The 13801-nt window shown below is 33.6% G+C and overlaps 2 protein-coding genes across 2 annotated transcripts; one reads left to right on the top strand and one right to left on the bottom strand.

Annotated features, from left to right (window-relative positions):
- Nucleotides 1-624: 624 nt before the first annotated feature.
- On the bottom strand, nt 625-8879 carry LOC140059466 (uncharacterized). Its single transcript, XM_072105394.1, has 10 exons — nt 8790-8879; nt 8251-8370; nt 7421-8000; nt 7049-7213; nt 6544-6719; nt 6151-6297; nt 5510-5727; nt 4725-4913; nt 1951-2040; nt 625-1476 (listed from the first exon to the last, which is right to left on the bottom strand). Exons 2-10 carry the CDS (start codon nt 8347-8349, stop codon nt 1284-1286), a joined length of 1857 nt encoding a protein of 618 aa, XP_071961495.1. The 5' UTR covers nt 8350-8370; nt 8790-8879; the 3' UTR covers nt 625-1283.
- A 1-nt stretch (nt 8880) lies between these two features.
- LOC140059467 (traB domain-containing protein-like) lies at nt 8881-12888 on the top strand. Its single transcript, XM_072105395.1, has 8 exons — nt 8881-8982; nt 9265-9945; nt 10072-10212; nt 10510-10620; nt 10898-11037; nt 11125-11294; nt 11399-11507; nt 11675-12888. The coding sequence occupies exons 2-8, from the start codon at nt 9295-9297 to the stop codon at nt 11814-11816; spliced, it is 1464 nt and encodes a 487-aa protein (XP_071961496.1). The 5' UTR covers nt 8881-8982; nt 9265-9294; the 3' UTR covers nt 11817-12888.
- The last annotated feature ends 913 nt before the right edge of the window (nt 12889-13801 follow it).

The raw sequence follows: 13801 nt of genomic DNA, 5'->3' as shown, positions 1-13801 counted from the left end.
CATAATATAGATGCCTCATAAACATGTATAATCGGATGTATTAGACATAAACATAAATTTAAAACAGTTTGTAGAAGTGATTGAAACAAAATGCTTGTTTAGAATAAAGGAGCAAAGGGGCGTTCACACCTTGCACATGACGTTAATGCTTCGTTTTCACGCGGCTACTACGCGCATATCGATAGGCGGCTACTACGCGCATATCGATAGGCGGCTACTACGCGCATATCGATAGGCGGCTACTACGCGCATATCGATAGGCGGCTACTACGCGCATATCGATACGCGGCTACTACGCGCATATCGATACGCGGCTACTACGCGCATATCGATAGGCGCATAAACGCATTGAACATTTTATGTTTGATTCGTCGGACTGGGACCGTGCCGGAACAGGTGTGAAAGACCCCTAAGTCAAGAAGAGTAAGAATGGTATCTGGTGTTCAGCAAGAAGAGCGTATCAAAACAGTATAAATAGTGCAATATCAATCAATCAATACACAATAATAATTAATATGTTAAAACTGCAGCATACAATAAACATACTCCTGACAGGGAATATGTCAACAACAAAAGCAACAACACATTATCATTGTTATTTTAATCAATAATAAAATTCCTGATTATTAATTATCTTTTAAATATATTTTTAAAATAAGTATTCATCATTATCATGCCGTATCTATAGACAGTGTTTGCGATTCATCATACACACTACACCATACATACTTCCATCAAATAAAATAATAAGCTGAGTAAACAAGAATAAATTAATAAATTAATCAATACAAATCAATATAAAATATATTAATCAGTTTTGTACTAATCTTTGTAAAGAATATATATATATATATATATAAATAAAAAAAAATATATAAATTAATGTGTATTAAAATTAATGGTTACTGATTTTTTACTGATCTTATTGGTTAAACCCATGTATTATTGTAGCCAAACATCACTAGCTTCATCACCACACTCTTTACATTAGCACACATACGGTATGAGAGCATCGCACCAGTAGGCAGTTGAAGTCAATGTGATTTTCCATGGTGAAGACAAATAACAGTGAAGTAGTGTTGAAAGGAACAGGTGTTGAAAGAAGAACTGGTGGTAACATTGTGCATTGTGCAGAAGTGACATCCTCAGAGACAGAATTTGAAGATTTAAAGGTGTTATAGCATTTTTGTATGAATTATCATTCCCAAAATGCTTTGCTATGGCAATGCCTTGTTGTATGAATTACCTTGGATATGTACAACTATCAATCCCAAAATGCTTTGCTATGGCAATGCCATCAAATCTAGAAATGCATTGATTTTGACGTCGAGCCATTTAGAGTTTTTTTGTTGGAGATCTTGTACCCATTCTTTAGGTAATGCATGGTACCCATACATGCATCCAAGTACGGCTCCTGTCACACATGCATTACTATTGCTATCTGCTCCCAACATTATAATTTTACTTAAAGCTGTCCTGCAAAATAAAGATATTCATCATGTTGTACCATTGTACACTTTATCATAATAACAAGCCCACACATTTAACTTGAGATTTATAAATTTACATTTGTTTCTAAACCGCCCAGTGGCATACTGAAAAGAATTATGTAACAAACATTTAAGATGAGGAAACTTTTGAGAATGAGAAAAAGCCACCCTAACCAGGATTTGAACCTGGAACCTTCTGCTTGATATGCAGGCAGTCTGCCATTAGACCACTGGGGCTTTTATGGTATGGTTCAAATTTAATTGGATAGCGACTCTATAGAATCTACGGTATTGTAAAATGTGTTGCGTAATTACTGTATGCGAATACTATGTGTCATAGATGGTCACATAACACACAGGATCCAAATTATACTGTAAGTGTAATACTGCTCTTATATAAAATTTAAATGATGTACAATATATATATATATTCTATTTAAGGGAGAAAGCGATTACTTACTTAAAATCTAATTGCGAACGAAGGGCAGCTAAGGTGACTCCAACTGGTTTAAACGTGAGGCTAGGTTTATTCTGATCACAATTAACAACTCTAAAAAAAAGAAAAAAGAAATTCATAAAACATTTAAAAAAACAGAAATCAAGAGTGCACCAAATGTTTGGACTATAAAGCTCTGTCCAAACTATCAAACTTTGTGACAAAAAATGTGATGTGCCCATATGGACATGATGATGTCATATCACTACCATATTAAAGCATATCAGCCACTACCATATTTGGACACATCACACTATTGTCAAACTAGTTTGATAGTGTAGACAGAGCTTTACTAAAAAAAGAACAAGGTGTGACCATATTTGGAACACTTTGATTAAATTCAGAGCAGAAATTAGAAATTGAGAATCAGAATTAAAGGACATACACCATAAATAGAGAATACTCCAAGTAAACCAAAGTTTATTTTGAAAGCGACATGCATGCACAACAAGATTACTTTGTGGGTGGTGGAAATACCGCAAATTTATTTTTAGTGAACTAATTATGTCAGTCAGCCCTTCATGAGAATAAATCATCTCAATATTAATCTACTGCAGTAATTGTTACTGCAATAACATGATTTTTTTTGTAGTCATGGTGTGTGTATGATTACCCCAAAAAATAATAATACTTAAACAGTAACTGCAGTAGAACCATTTTGACATGGTCTCTTTACATAATCCAAGCAATCAAGTTAGCATCCCATATTTCAACATTATGTCATCAGCAGATATAATGATAAAATAACAAATATGTAATTAAGATATGCAAATGATCTAGGCATACTACTACTTTATATCTCGCATTACAATCAACAGGGAAAACAAAAACAAGTCGGTAATATTTTCAATTAAGGATGGACCCGTATCGGGATTTCTTCACACAACATTGATATAAAGAAATCACGTTCACTGGTCACTGATACGTGAATGTCGTATACATGTTTGCATTATCTGATATTTTCGTCAAACACCAAATATAGATCATCAGCATGATATGAATATTAATCTAAGAACTTGTTAAGCGTGCACTTTGCGTTCACTGATACTTACAGGTGAAAAATGTTACATAAAAAACCTAATTTTAATGTTTAACTTACTGTGATATTACTGTGATACTACATGTAATATTATACACACAATACTAGGTTCGTAAGAAAGTAAGTTTTGGAAGTTCCAAATCGAACAAATAGGCGAAAATCTTTTTAAAAATGCATTTGTTGCCATAGACTAGAGAATTTTTTGTTTGTTTTAGTTTCAATTTCTTGTGATACTTCAGTTTTATTTTTTATATATTTATTTCACCTTATTTATAGAAGGGAACCATAAACAGTGTATGCTGACAATCAAGGGGTTCTCTTGATGAGTTGGCCGTTGCCAATATACAGTAATCTCTCTAAACAATGCTACTTTTAATACTTACAATATTATATGTTTTCATCTTTTCCATTGATTGTAAACCTCTAACTAAACTTTCCAGTATTTTATTATTCAACTTCTGTTTCCAATAATAGTCAATATAAACAATTAATTTTTATTTTTATCATTACTGTAAATAATCATTGTATATATTTTATAATTTATATTTATATTGGTCTTGTTTTTTTTGTTTGTAAAAATCTACTGTAATATTATACCTTATTGTGGTTACCATTATAACAAATGTACGATTGATTGAATAAAGTTCACATATAAAAAAAAAAGAAAAAAAAGGAGTGTGACAGTGGCTGTGTGCATACACAATTTATGTACCATTTCAAATACTGAACATAAACAACAAACTGGTGTGGATAACCATAGAGTTTGTTTACCGTTGTACTGTGGTGTGACGCCATAGCACCTGTATTATGTATTACTTCACAAATTGTGATACATTGTGGTGGCAATATCATGAAAGATGGAGGTAAGGAGAATATAAATACTGCTAAAGGAAGTTATAATTGACACACCTGCATCGCATTCTTAGCAAAGAATGGCGGTAATCAGTGATAAATACTATTTAATGGACTAGTGCGCACAATGTAATGATCAAATGTATCAAAACAGTTCAAAGCATTTCCAAAGGTTTACTAAGGACACGCTGGGTCAGGTGTTTCATGGAGCGAGACAATAGAAAATAATCATTGTAGAATAAAGCTCATGTTTCTGTGTCATGAGGTGAACTGCTCACTGCAAAAATTACCGGTACCTTTTTAAAACTTACTATCAACAAGTAAGTACATTCTTTAGTAGACCACTCTATGGTAAGAACGATATAAATGAATTACGCAATCAGAAACTAGAGATGTTTATTCTTCTGTTTTCGTTTCATTTACAGTATATTAAACTATGTCTACATTATCAAACTTTTTTTTTTTCTTTGTGATAATACTTGTTTTGTTCTAAAGGGTCTTACGACTACAGACAATTACTTGTCTCTGTAAAATCCCTGTAATGTAACTATTTATATTGCTGAATAAATGTGAATTGAATAAAAAAAAAAAAAAAACAGACAAAAAAAAGTGTGATGTGCCAAAAATGGTAGTGATATGACCAAATGTGGTAGTGATATGCTTAAATATGATAATGGTATGACATCATCATGTCCATATATGGGCACATCACAATTTGTTGTCACATAAGGTTTGATAGTGTAGTCAGAGCTTTAATTTTTAATTACTATTAAAATTCTTTAGGCTATCCTATTAAATAAAAACTACATAATACTATTGTGAATGCAAGGAAACTAAAAGCACATACTGTTCAACAGACTGTTTACTGCAGTAATTAGCAAGTTGTTTCTTGTGATTTGAACTTTTTAGTTGTTCTTTGCCTAAATCCACGGCGCCAGATATCATAGCATCCAAGTGCTTTTTGTTTGAAAGTGGGTGAGAATTTTGAAGTATACTCGCAATGAGGGCTGACACTATTACACAGCTGGCTCGGCATCTGAAAAGAGAGGAAAAATTGATTATTATTTGTTTTCTATCACACCTTAATATTCTGTTTGTTAGCTGAGGAGAACTGGCAGTTATAGACAGCACACACTACAGGTTGTTTTCAACGAAGTCATTAATCTCCCAAATAATTCTTTAAATGCTTACAAAAAATGAGCATGCAATAGAACCATGATATAGAACCATTAAATAGTAAAAATAATTACTTTTGAGGTCTTCCATAATTATTTTTTTTTTAAATAAAAACATTTGCAATTTAAATTTATAGTTTTTCAGAGTCAGGATCTATAAGGACATATTATTCTCTGCAAAGTATATTTTTTTTAAAGCAAATCCGCCCAAATATAATGATAGCTGTAGTTTGTAAACCAGACTTATTATTACATTCTATTAACACCCAAGATTGAATGGCAGACATTGTAATTACTTTCAGCAAGCATATTAATACTTGTTTATATAATCCCAAGTCTTATAAAGGAGTAATAAAAATATCTACACTGTCTATCGCCTCCAATAAAAAGACTAAATACACCTACAGATAGGTTTTATCATGTAGCAAACACGTTTACTGTCATCTTGTAATAATACCTTGGATCAAAATGGGTAGCCTTGCATATCCTGATAGCGTTGCTAGACACTTCTTTAAGATCGTGAAAATGCGGAATTCCAAGTAACGCGGTTCGCACTAATGCACCGTTGTCTGCTAGGTGGTCACATGACTCTGGGTCGTCCTCGTCAAAAGCTTTCTGCCAGATTTCTTGCGATACATCGTGCGGTTTTTTGGTAAATTCTTTGTGATGTACAGCCTAAAAATAAAGTTTCAAAATAGAATAACAAAACAATTTATAGATATAAAGTTTGAGGTACATATAAGGAGTTCAACAGTTCTTCTATACATACATTGTGCACCCAAAACTCTATATTATATATTACACAAAATATAAAAAAATCTATTTAATAAATTCAAAGTTTATTTCCAACTAGCCACAGACAAAGGAGTGTTTTTCTTTTCACACTTCAATTCTTTTTTAAAAACTAAAGCTCTGTCTACACTATAAAACTATGTGACAAAAAAAATGGTATGTGCCCATGGACACGATGACATTACTACAATATTTGGGTACATCAACCTTTTTTCTTGTCAAACTAGTTTGAGAGTGTAGACAGAGCTTTAGGAGGGCTGCCAACAGACCATCAAAGTCCCTAATATCAATATGATGTCACTTTACCTTTGCGACAGAATTGCTAAACTCCTCATAACCTTTTGTGTCGCCAAGATCTGGAAAGCCATGTTTACTCCATAGAAACAGACGCTTCGCAAAATCCAGTTCATCCACTACTCCAGCCCAATGAAGAATGGAATCCAATAAAAGCACCTGACAAGAAAAAAATATCACAAATTTTAAATTATAGTTTTGACAAACTTTTTAAAAATTAAAATAAAGTAAAACACAATCTAACAAACACAAACAAGCAAAACGAGACACAAAAATACATTAAAAAAAAATCAAATCAATAGTTTCTTTGTTTTACATTCTTCCTACTATTGAACACAATGGCTACGCAGCGTTGGAGGGCTCATTAGGAGTGATAAACCAATAGCAGTTGCTAACTTAAATTACCATCTGGTCAAAGTCTGCAGTCCAGTCTCCTTTATCCCACTGCAGCCGATGTTTGTCATTTATTGAGTTCTTGTAAATTAAATCATCTTCTTCATAATAAAACTGGCATTCATCTTGTGTAAGATTCTCTGTACAGAGACCAAGTGCATCACCAATTGCCGCTCCATACATCAACCCTACATAGAAAAAAAAAAGGAATTTTAGGGTCACATAAGCTTAAGCTTGAACTTTAACCTATGACACAATATTCTCTCAACAATTATAGACAACGTTTTATATAAGTCAAAGATGCTCTCCAGGTGGAATGCCCTCCTGAGAGGAGAGGGCGTTGTCTTGTAGTCAGTCAAGAGATTCCAAAAAAAAGAAAGATTGAATGAATATTCATGCAACAACTTTATATGTATTCTATTTGGTCTTTAAATTATGTTTAAACTAACTTAACTAACTTAAGTTTCATGCATTTCACATTAAGTCAAAGTGGTGAATAAGAATACAAAGCATCTACCAATAATCTTGTCTCTAAGCTCATCAGCGTCAAGGGTGGTAGCACCAAGTGTGGGTCTAAGCGGTGTTCTTATTCTGCTGGTGGTGTTAGTTGTTTGTGTCTGTTCCTGTAAATACTGAGCACGAGCTGAGTGTGGGTTACCAACAGATGAGTTCAGTACATCACCTGTAAATTACATGAAAATAAAGACATTTTTATTAGTAATATCTAAGGCTGTAGCGAGATGTTTAAAACAGACGAGAATGCTATAAATATAAATATACAATACGACGAGGAATATACTGGGTAATTGGGTGGTTTAGAGAAGGCTGCCATATTTAAAGTACAGTATTTTATGTACATGATTTGAGGAACGAGAAACATTTTATTTACCTCGCACTCTCGGGAATATATTGCCTGGCAACAGAACTTTTGGCAGGTTGCCATTGTGAAACTGAAGACGAATAAAGTTCAACAAAGCCTCTGAGCCTTCATTACAAACTGTCTGTGGTGGCAGCAGACATTGATTGTTAAGTGCCAGAAGAACCTTCATTTTATTTGGTCCACCGAGTGAAATAGGAATCCGATGCAGTTGATTGTCCGACACATTCAGTTTCGTTAAAGACTCCATTTGACCGATATTTTCTGGTAAAGTTAACAGATTATTAAACGACAGATCTAGTTTTTGTAGTTTAACAAGATGAATGAAAGTTTTCGGAAGATTTTGAAGTTGATTGTGATGGAGTAGCACGCTTTTAAGATGAAAAAGGAGAGCAAAGCTATCGGGGAGTGACGTCAGACGATTGTGACTTAAGTTCAGCGTGTTGAGGTGCGGTAAACGGAGCGGAATCTCTGGTGGTATTTTTGTGAGTTCGTTGAACGATGCATCCATTTCCTCAAAGAGAGAGACAGAGTCAACGATTGACCACGGAAGCTCAGTTAGAGCACCCTCTACAGCAACACCATCTACATGCTGAAAGAAAGAATATTATTAGTTTTCATTAAACATAGAAATTCATAGAAAAAACACAAAATAGTGTATACTTCATTCTTATCAATAATAACAGTCATACCACTAATATTTTGTAATATTTGAATCATAGTCACGTCATACCTTGAATTACCTTGAAAGGTAATTCAAGGTATGACGTTATAATTATCAATTTATATTGATAAATCTAAATGCACATATTTTGTAAAATATAGAAACTTTCCATAAGTACCTGCTGATATGATTGCGGTGTAACTCGACACGCAAGGTTCAGTTCGCGCCGTTCATCCTGACGCACAGGCGCAAAATCTTGCACTTGTACATTTCCCATGATGCTTAATGTTTACGGCATCTGGTGTGAAGAAAAGTGCATAATAATTTTATATTAAAAAAAGTCTAGCTAGGTCTAGCTAACTTCTACTCTACTCTATCTAGGATATGCTGTGCCTGTGCAGTGCTGCTCTGAGTGAGTGTGTGCAAAGTCTAGCTAGGTCTAGCTAACTTCTACTCTACTCTATCTAGGATATGCTGTGCCTGTGCAGTGCTGCTCTGAGTGAGTGTGTGCAAGGCAACTGCAAGGCCTAGCTAGGTGGTAGTACTACACTGCACTAGACTAGTAAAGTAGTAGTAGAGGCAAGCTTAAATTTGCTATTAGCATCAGGTTTTATTACAATTATTATCATAATTAAATGCACTTGAATACTATAAAAAGAATGCATGACAAATTTATTCAAAACAGACAAAAATTAAACTACTTTTTGATGTTTATACCTTCTTTTAAAAACTTCTTTCCTGGAGCTTCTGTTGATGGGATGTCATCATCCATATGTTGATGGTCAAAGGTCAGATTGTGATCAGTGGTGTGTAACGTTGTGTTATAATAATGTGTTTTTGTTTTGTCATCAACTCGGTTTAATTGGTCTGTTAATCACAGCTGCTTAACATTAAATTCTCACATTATTTGGTAATATGATTTTTGTTTTGTTTGTCATACTAATTAGGACTTGCTGATTATTCTAAATGACCTTTTAGGTATTTCCTAGTTACATATTATGTGGTTAGTTAGGCTAGGCCCACCACCACCACCAGCAGGGCAACATAAAGATAGGCCTAAGGATAGGCTAAAAGTGGTGTTGTCTACTGCGATGGTATAGGTCACAGCTCCCCATGTGCAGGCCTAGGATTAAGTATATTTTACTGTTTATATATTATCATAATTTCGTAATATCTATTCATATTCATATAGAGTGAAGGTAACCAAAAGGGTGACGTAGTGATGTCTTCCGATGTCATTAAACTTCAGGAGGAGTTCTTGGTAAAAAATAATGAACAAGATGATAATGATGATGTTGATGATGGTCTTACGACATCCACCGGCCTAGAAAATGGATTCAGTGAAAAGCTTGACATGAGCGATGATGAAGGAGGGAGCAAACAAGGATGTTACGAGATGAACAGCGAGAAAGACAGTCAATGCGACAGTATCAGTGAAGACGGAAGCTATACGTTAAATGCCGCAACCCAACAAATGGACACCGACGTCTTAGAGCAAGGAACGTATCGTAAAATCAGCCAACCGAATATGCCGGTTGATGTAGTGGATGCTGGCGGGGACGATGCTCCAGGGATGTGTGACGATAGTGATAGTGAAATTGGGAGTTACCACGTGAATGAGAACATGGATGAAGACGACCGTATGCTGCCATCGGATCAGAGTGATATGGAGTATGACATCAGCAGCGGAGAGGAGAGTGATCTGGAGGATAATATGGATGATGTTGAATTATTACGATTGAAATTCCTCAAAAGACAAGAGAACCCTGTTCTCCCGTCGACTGTGTCTGTGTTGGAAACTGAACAAGGGGCTAAAGTTTATGTTATTGGAACCGCACATTTCAGTATAGAAAGTCAGAATGATGTTGCCCAGGTGTGTTAACCTAATAAGTAATTAATTTGCATAAGTAATTAATTTGCATAATAGTTTGCATAATAATAATTTATTATTAAATAGTCTCAAAATATTATTTTAAAACCTTTTTTTATTAATTTTTAGACGATACAAGCAGTGCAGCCAGACATTGTAATGGTAGAATTGTGTAAAAGCCGCCTTAGTATTATGCAGCTTGACGAAGAAACATTATTAGAAGAAGCTAAAAATATCAACATGGAAAAATTAAGATTATCTATAAAGCAGGTATAGTATATCAATATCAAAGAAGCATATCAAATAGCAAAGATTAATGAATACTAGTGGCGTAACGGCTATGAGTGTTCACTGGCTAAACCCAGCGGCCCTGGAGCTTATGGGGCCAACTGAGCAGTGCTCAGAGGAAAAAACAGGCATTCAAACGCCCAAGGGCCTCCTGCATTGGAGGACCAATTACGGTTCCTAAACCAGGGGCCTCAGGCCTCTGCGTTACACCTCTAATGATTACACCAATATTTATGATATTCACTAAAATGATTCGTAATGTGTTTGTTTCTTTACCAGAGTGGTGTTGTAAGCGGGTTAATGCAAGTTCTGTTACTAAGTCTATCAGCCCACCTGACAAAGGAGCTAGGGATGGCCCCTGGGGGTGAGTTCCGAAGAGCTTTCAGAGAGGTAAGATTTTTGGTGTTTCAACACCTTATGCAGGAAATTACTATCTTGTTTTTATGCCGTCTTGTTTTTTTTTTCAGTTCATTAAAACTTTTCTTCAATAATGGTAATAAAGATAATATATTTATATTAATATTAACAAAATAATAGTTGAAATAACAGAAAAACAAAGCAAACAAAGTAGAATGAAATAAAGAACAAAAATAAATAAAAAACAATTATTAGGATCAATATTAGAAGGTTCATGCCGTCTATAATAATAATTTTGTTTTCTTTCTAGGCCCAGCAAATTCCAGGCTGTAAATTAAACCTTGGCGACAGACCTATTCAGATCACCTTAAACAGAGCAATGGCTAAGCTTTCAGTTTGGCAAAAGATGAGGCTAGCTTGGTTCATGATCACATCTAAGGACCCTATTACGTAAGTTGGATGCGGATATTACAATTACTTAAGTACACACTTTTAGTGTGAAATGGTACTTAATAAATAACTAATATCTTTCAACAGAAAAGAGGATGTTGAGAAGTGTAAACAGAAAGATTTGTTAGAAGAAATGTTGGAAGAAATGACGGGAGAATTCCCAGCGCTAAGTCGAGTGTTTGTAACAGAACGTGACATGTTCTTAGCAAATTCTTTACGAATGTGTGCACAGCCATTCTACTCGGAACATAAAAATGGTGAGAGATCATTATATAAGACTACCATTATTATTTGATTACAATAAAAGCCATTGGCCTTTATGGTTCAATTCTATTTTTGTTCAATGTTTTTTCTCTTACAGCATATGTGGCACCTGTAGTTGTGGGCGTGGTTGGCATTGGCCATACACCTGGTATCGTAGAAAACTGGAATAACCCACCAAATACTAGCCAAATTCAAGAGATAATGAAGTAAGTACCAACTAAGTTTGTTATACCTGCTGTATTGAATTCTTTATGGCATGCTGATCTATGTTTTTACATATTTATATCTGTTAGTTAGTGGCGGTAATTATTGCTGTTGGTTTTGATTGAATAAAATAAGAAATAAAATAAAAATATGTTTTTTTTTTGTACAGGGTACCAGGTCGAACCTTAGTTGGGACAATTTTTCGTTTGTCAATACGAGCATCTGTATTAGGTACCGTTATGTTCGGGTGTTACCGGTGTTACCGATGGTGCGGAGGACCTCATATAACATCCTTTTTACCTTCATGGTGATTGGTTCAAATTGTTCTTTGTTATAAAAGTATATGTAAATATATAGTAATGGGATAAAATAAACTTTTTTATTATTATTAATATAATTTAATGATGGATTTCTGTCCAGATGAAGATTTAAGAAAACATTTTGGCACACATAGCGTGTTATACCTTGAGGTAGAATAATTTGTGCCGCTATGTTATAAAAAAACAATAACTATAGAGTTGTAACAAGTCTACGGTCTTTAATATTAGACATTTTTGGAAGAAAAAAATTGGATTTAAAATATAGTACTTAATTAAAACAAGGTAAATAAGTGTTAGATTATATCAAATTACAGTGTAAAATTACAGTTATAATGACATTTTTAGTCAATAAGGTTCAAAATGAGTAAGTGAAACAAATTGTACTATTACCTCTACTTGTAATAAAGTAGAATAAATTTAGGACATATTATACAGTATACTTATTAGTATTACTGCAGTATAATTAAGGTATACTGCAGTATTTATTTAAACATGTCATGAGCAAACTTTTAAAGACATCAAAGCAAAAACATTTTGTAAGTATATATTTGCCATATTATTTGACAATTTGTTCAATGTACTACCGAATCTATGTTTGAATGAATTATTAGTCTTGGCAATCATTCATTTATTTATTCAATGACATAAACTTCATTTTAAAGATATATTGTCCCTTGAAAAAATATTGAATATGCCATTTTAATGTAACACAATTGGATCGAAAAAAAAAAGTATTGACCTGAAAAACTGTAATTTAAAGCAAAAAATGGTCAAATTGGCTGCCAGCCAGTGGGTTTTTGGATGAATTTAACCATTTACTTTGTCAATTTATAAGTGAAAACATTATTTGTTAAATTTTTTTTTTTTATGGAATTGTGATTAACTTTAAAACTACAAAATAACATATTCAAAGTCGGATTTAATTAATCTTCATTTTTCATGTTTTTGGGGGACAATACATCTTTAAGTATATATAAGCAATTTTTTGCCCCTGGGATTAATTACACTTGTCAAATGTAAAATAATATATATTTAACTAATTACATCGTTTCTCATTTTTCTTTTAAAGCACTCAATAGTTTATAGTAGCAAAGGTTTTTAAGTGTAAATGGTTTTTACTTTTGTAGTTAATTCATACAATTGTAAAAAATAAAATATAATATAATTGAATTTAGTTGCATGTTTTTTTTTAATCTGTCTTTTAAACCACTGAAGTTGAGAGTGGCATAATAAGAATGTTTTAACCATTATGACACAGGTTGGTGTTGACACAGGTTGGTGTTGACATGACCTGCTGTTGCTAGGACAGTGTCATTGGCAACGACACAACATGACCTGCTGTTGCTGGGACAGTGTCATTGGCAACGACACGACATGACCTGCTGTTGCTGGGACAGTGTCATTGGCAACGACATGACATGACCTGCTGTTGCTGGGACAGTGTCATTGGCAACGAGACAACATGACCTGTTGTTGTTAGGACAGCGCCATTGGCAATGACATGTATGTTGACATGACCTGCTGTTGCTAGGACAGCTATCAAACAACAGTGATGCTTAATTAAATGGTCCAATAGCTTACTGTACAACAATCGTTTTTTAATTATAGGCATATGTAATAATAATATTCACACAATAAGACATTAATACAACATGGATCTAATATAATGAAAAACTAGCTATAAAACAGTTTTTATATTTAATTTAAACATAATTTTTACAGGAATTGATTACTACACTACAATTTGTTTATACTATTAATTTTAAAAACTTTGATAATATACAGTTTAAATTTACAGCAAAATATAGTAGAAATTCCAGTTAAAGTCCAGTTAAAGTCCAGTTAAAGTCCAGTTAAAGATTGTCTTGAAATGTTATCCATATTGCAGTGTTCTACGTGGTTGACTTTGACCAATGGGGAGCCTTCGATTTCTGAAATTAATAAAGTCAATCCATGAAATATAAACAAAAATGTAT

The sequence above is a fragment of the Antedon mediterranea genome, chromosome 9 (assembly GCF_964355755.1).
Source record: "Antedon mediterranea chromosome 9, ecAntMedi1.1, whole genome shotgun sequence".
In the NCBI taxonomy this organism is placed as follows: Eukaryota; Metazoa; Echinodermata; class Crinoidea; order Comatulida; family Antedonidae; genus Antedon; species Antedon mediterranea.
This window is presented reverse-complemented; position numbering and strand designations above follow the sequence as displayed.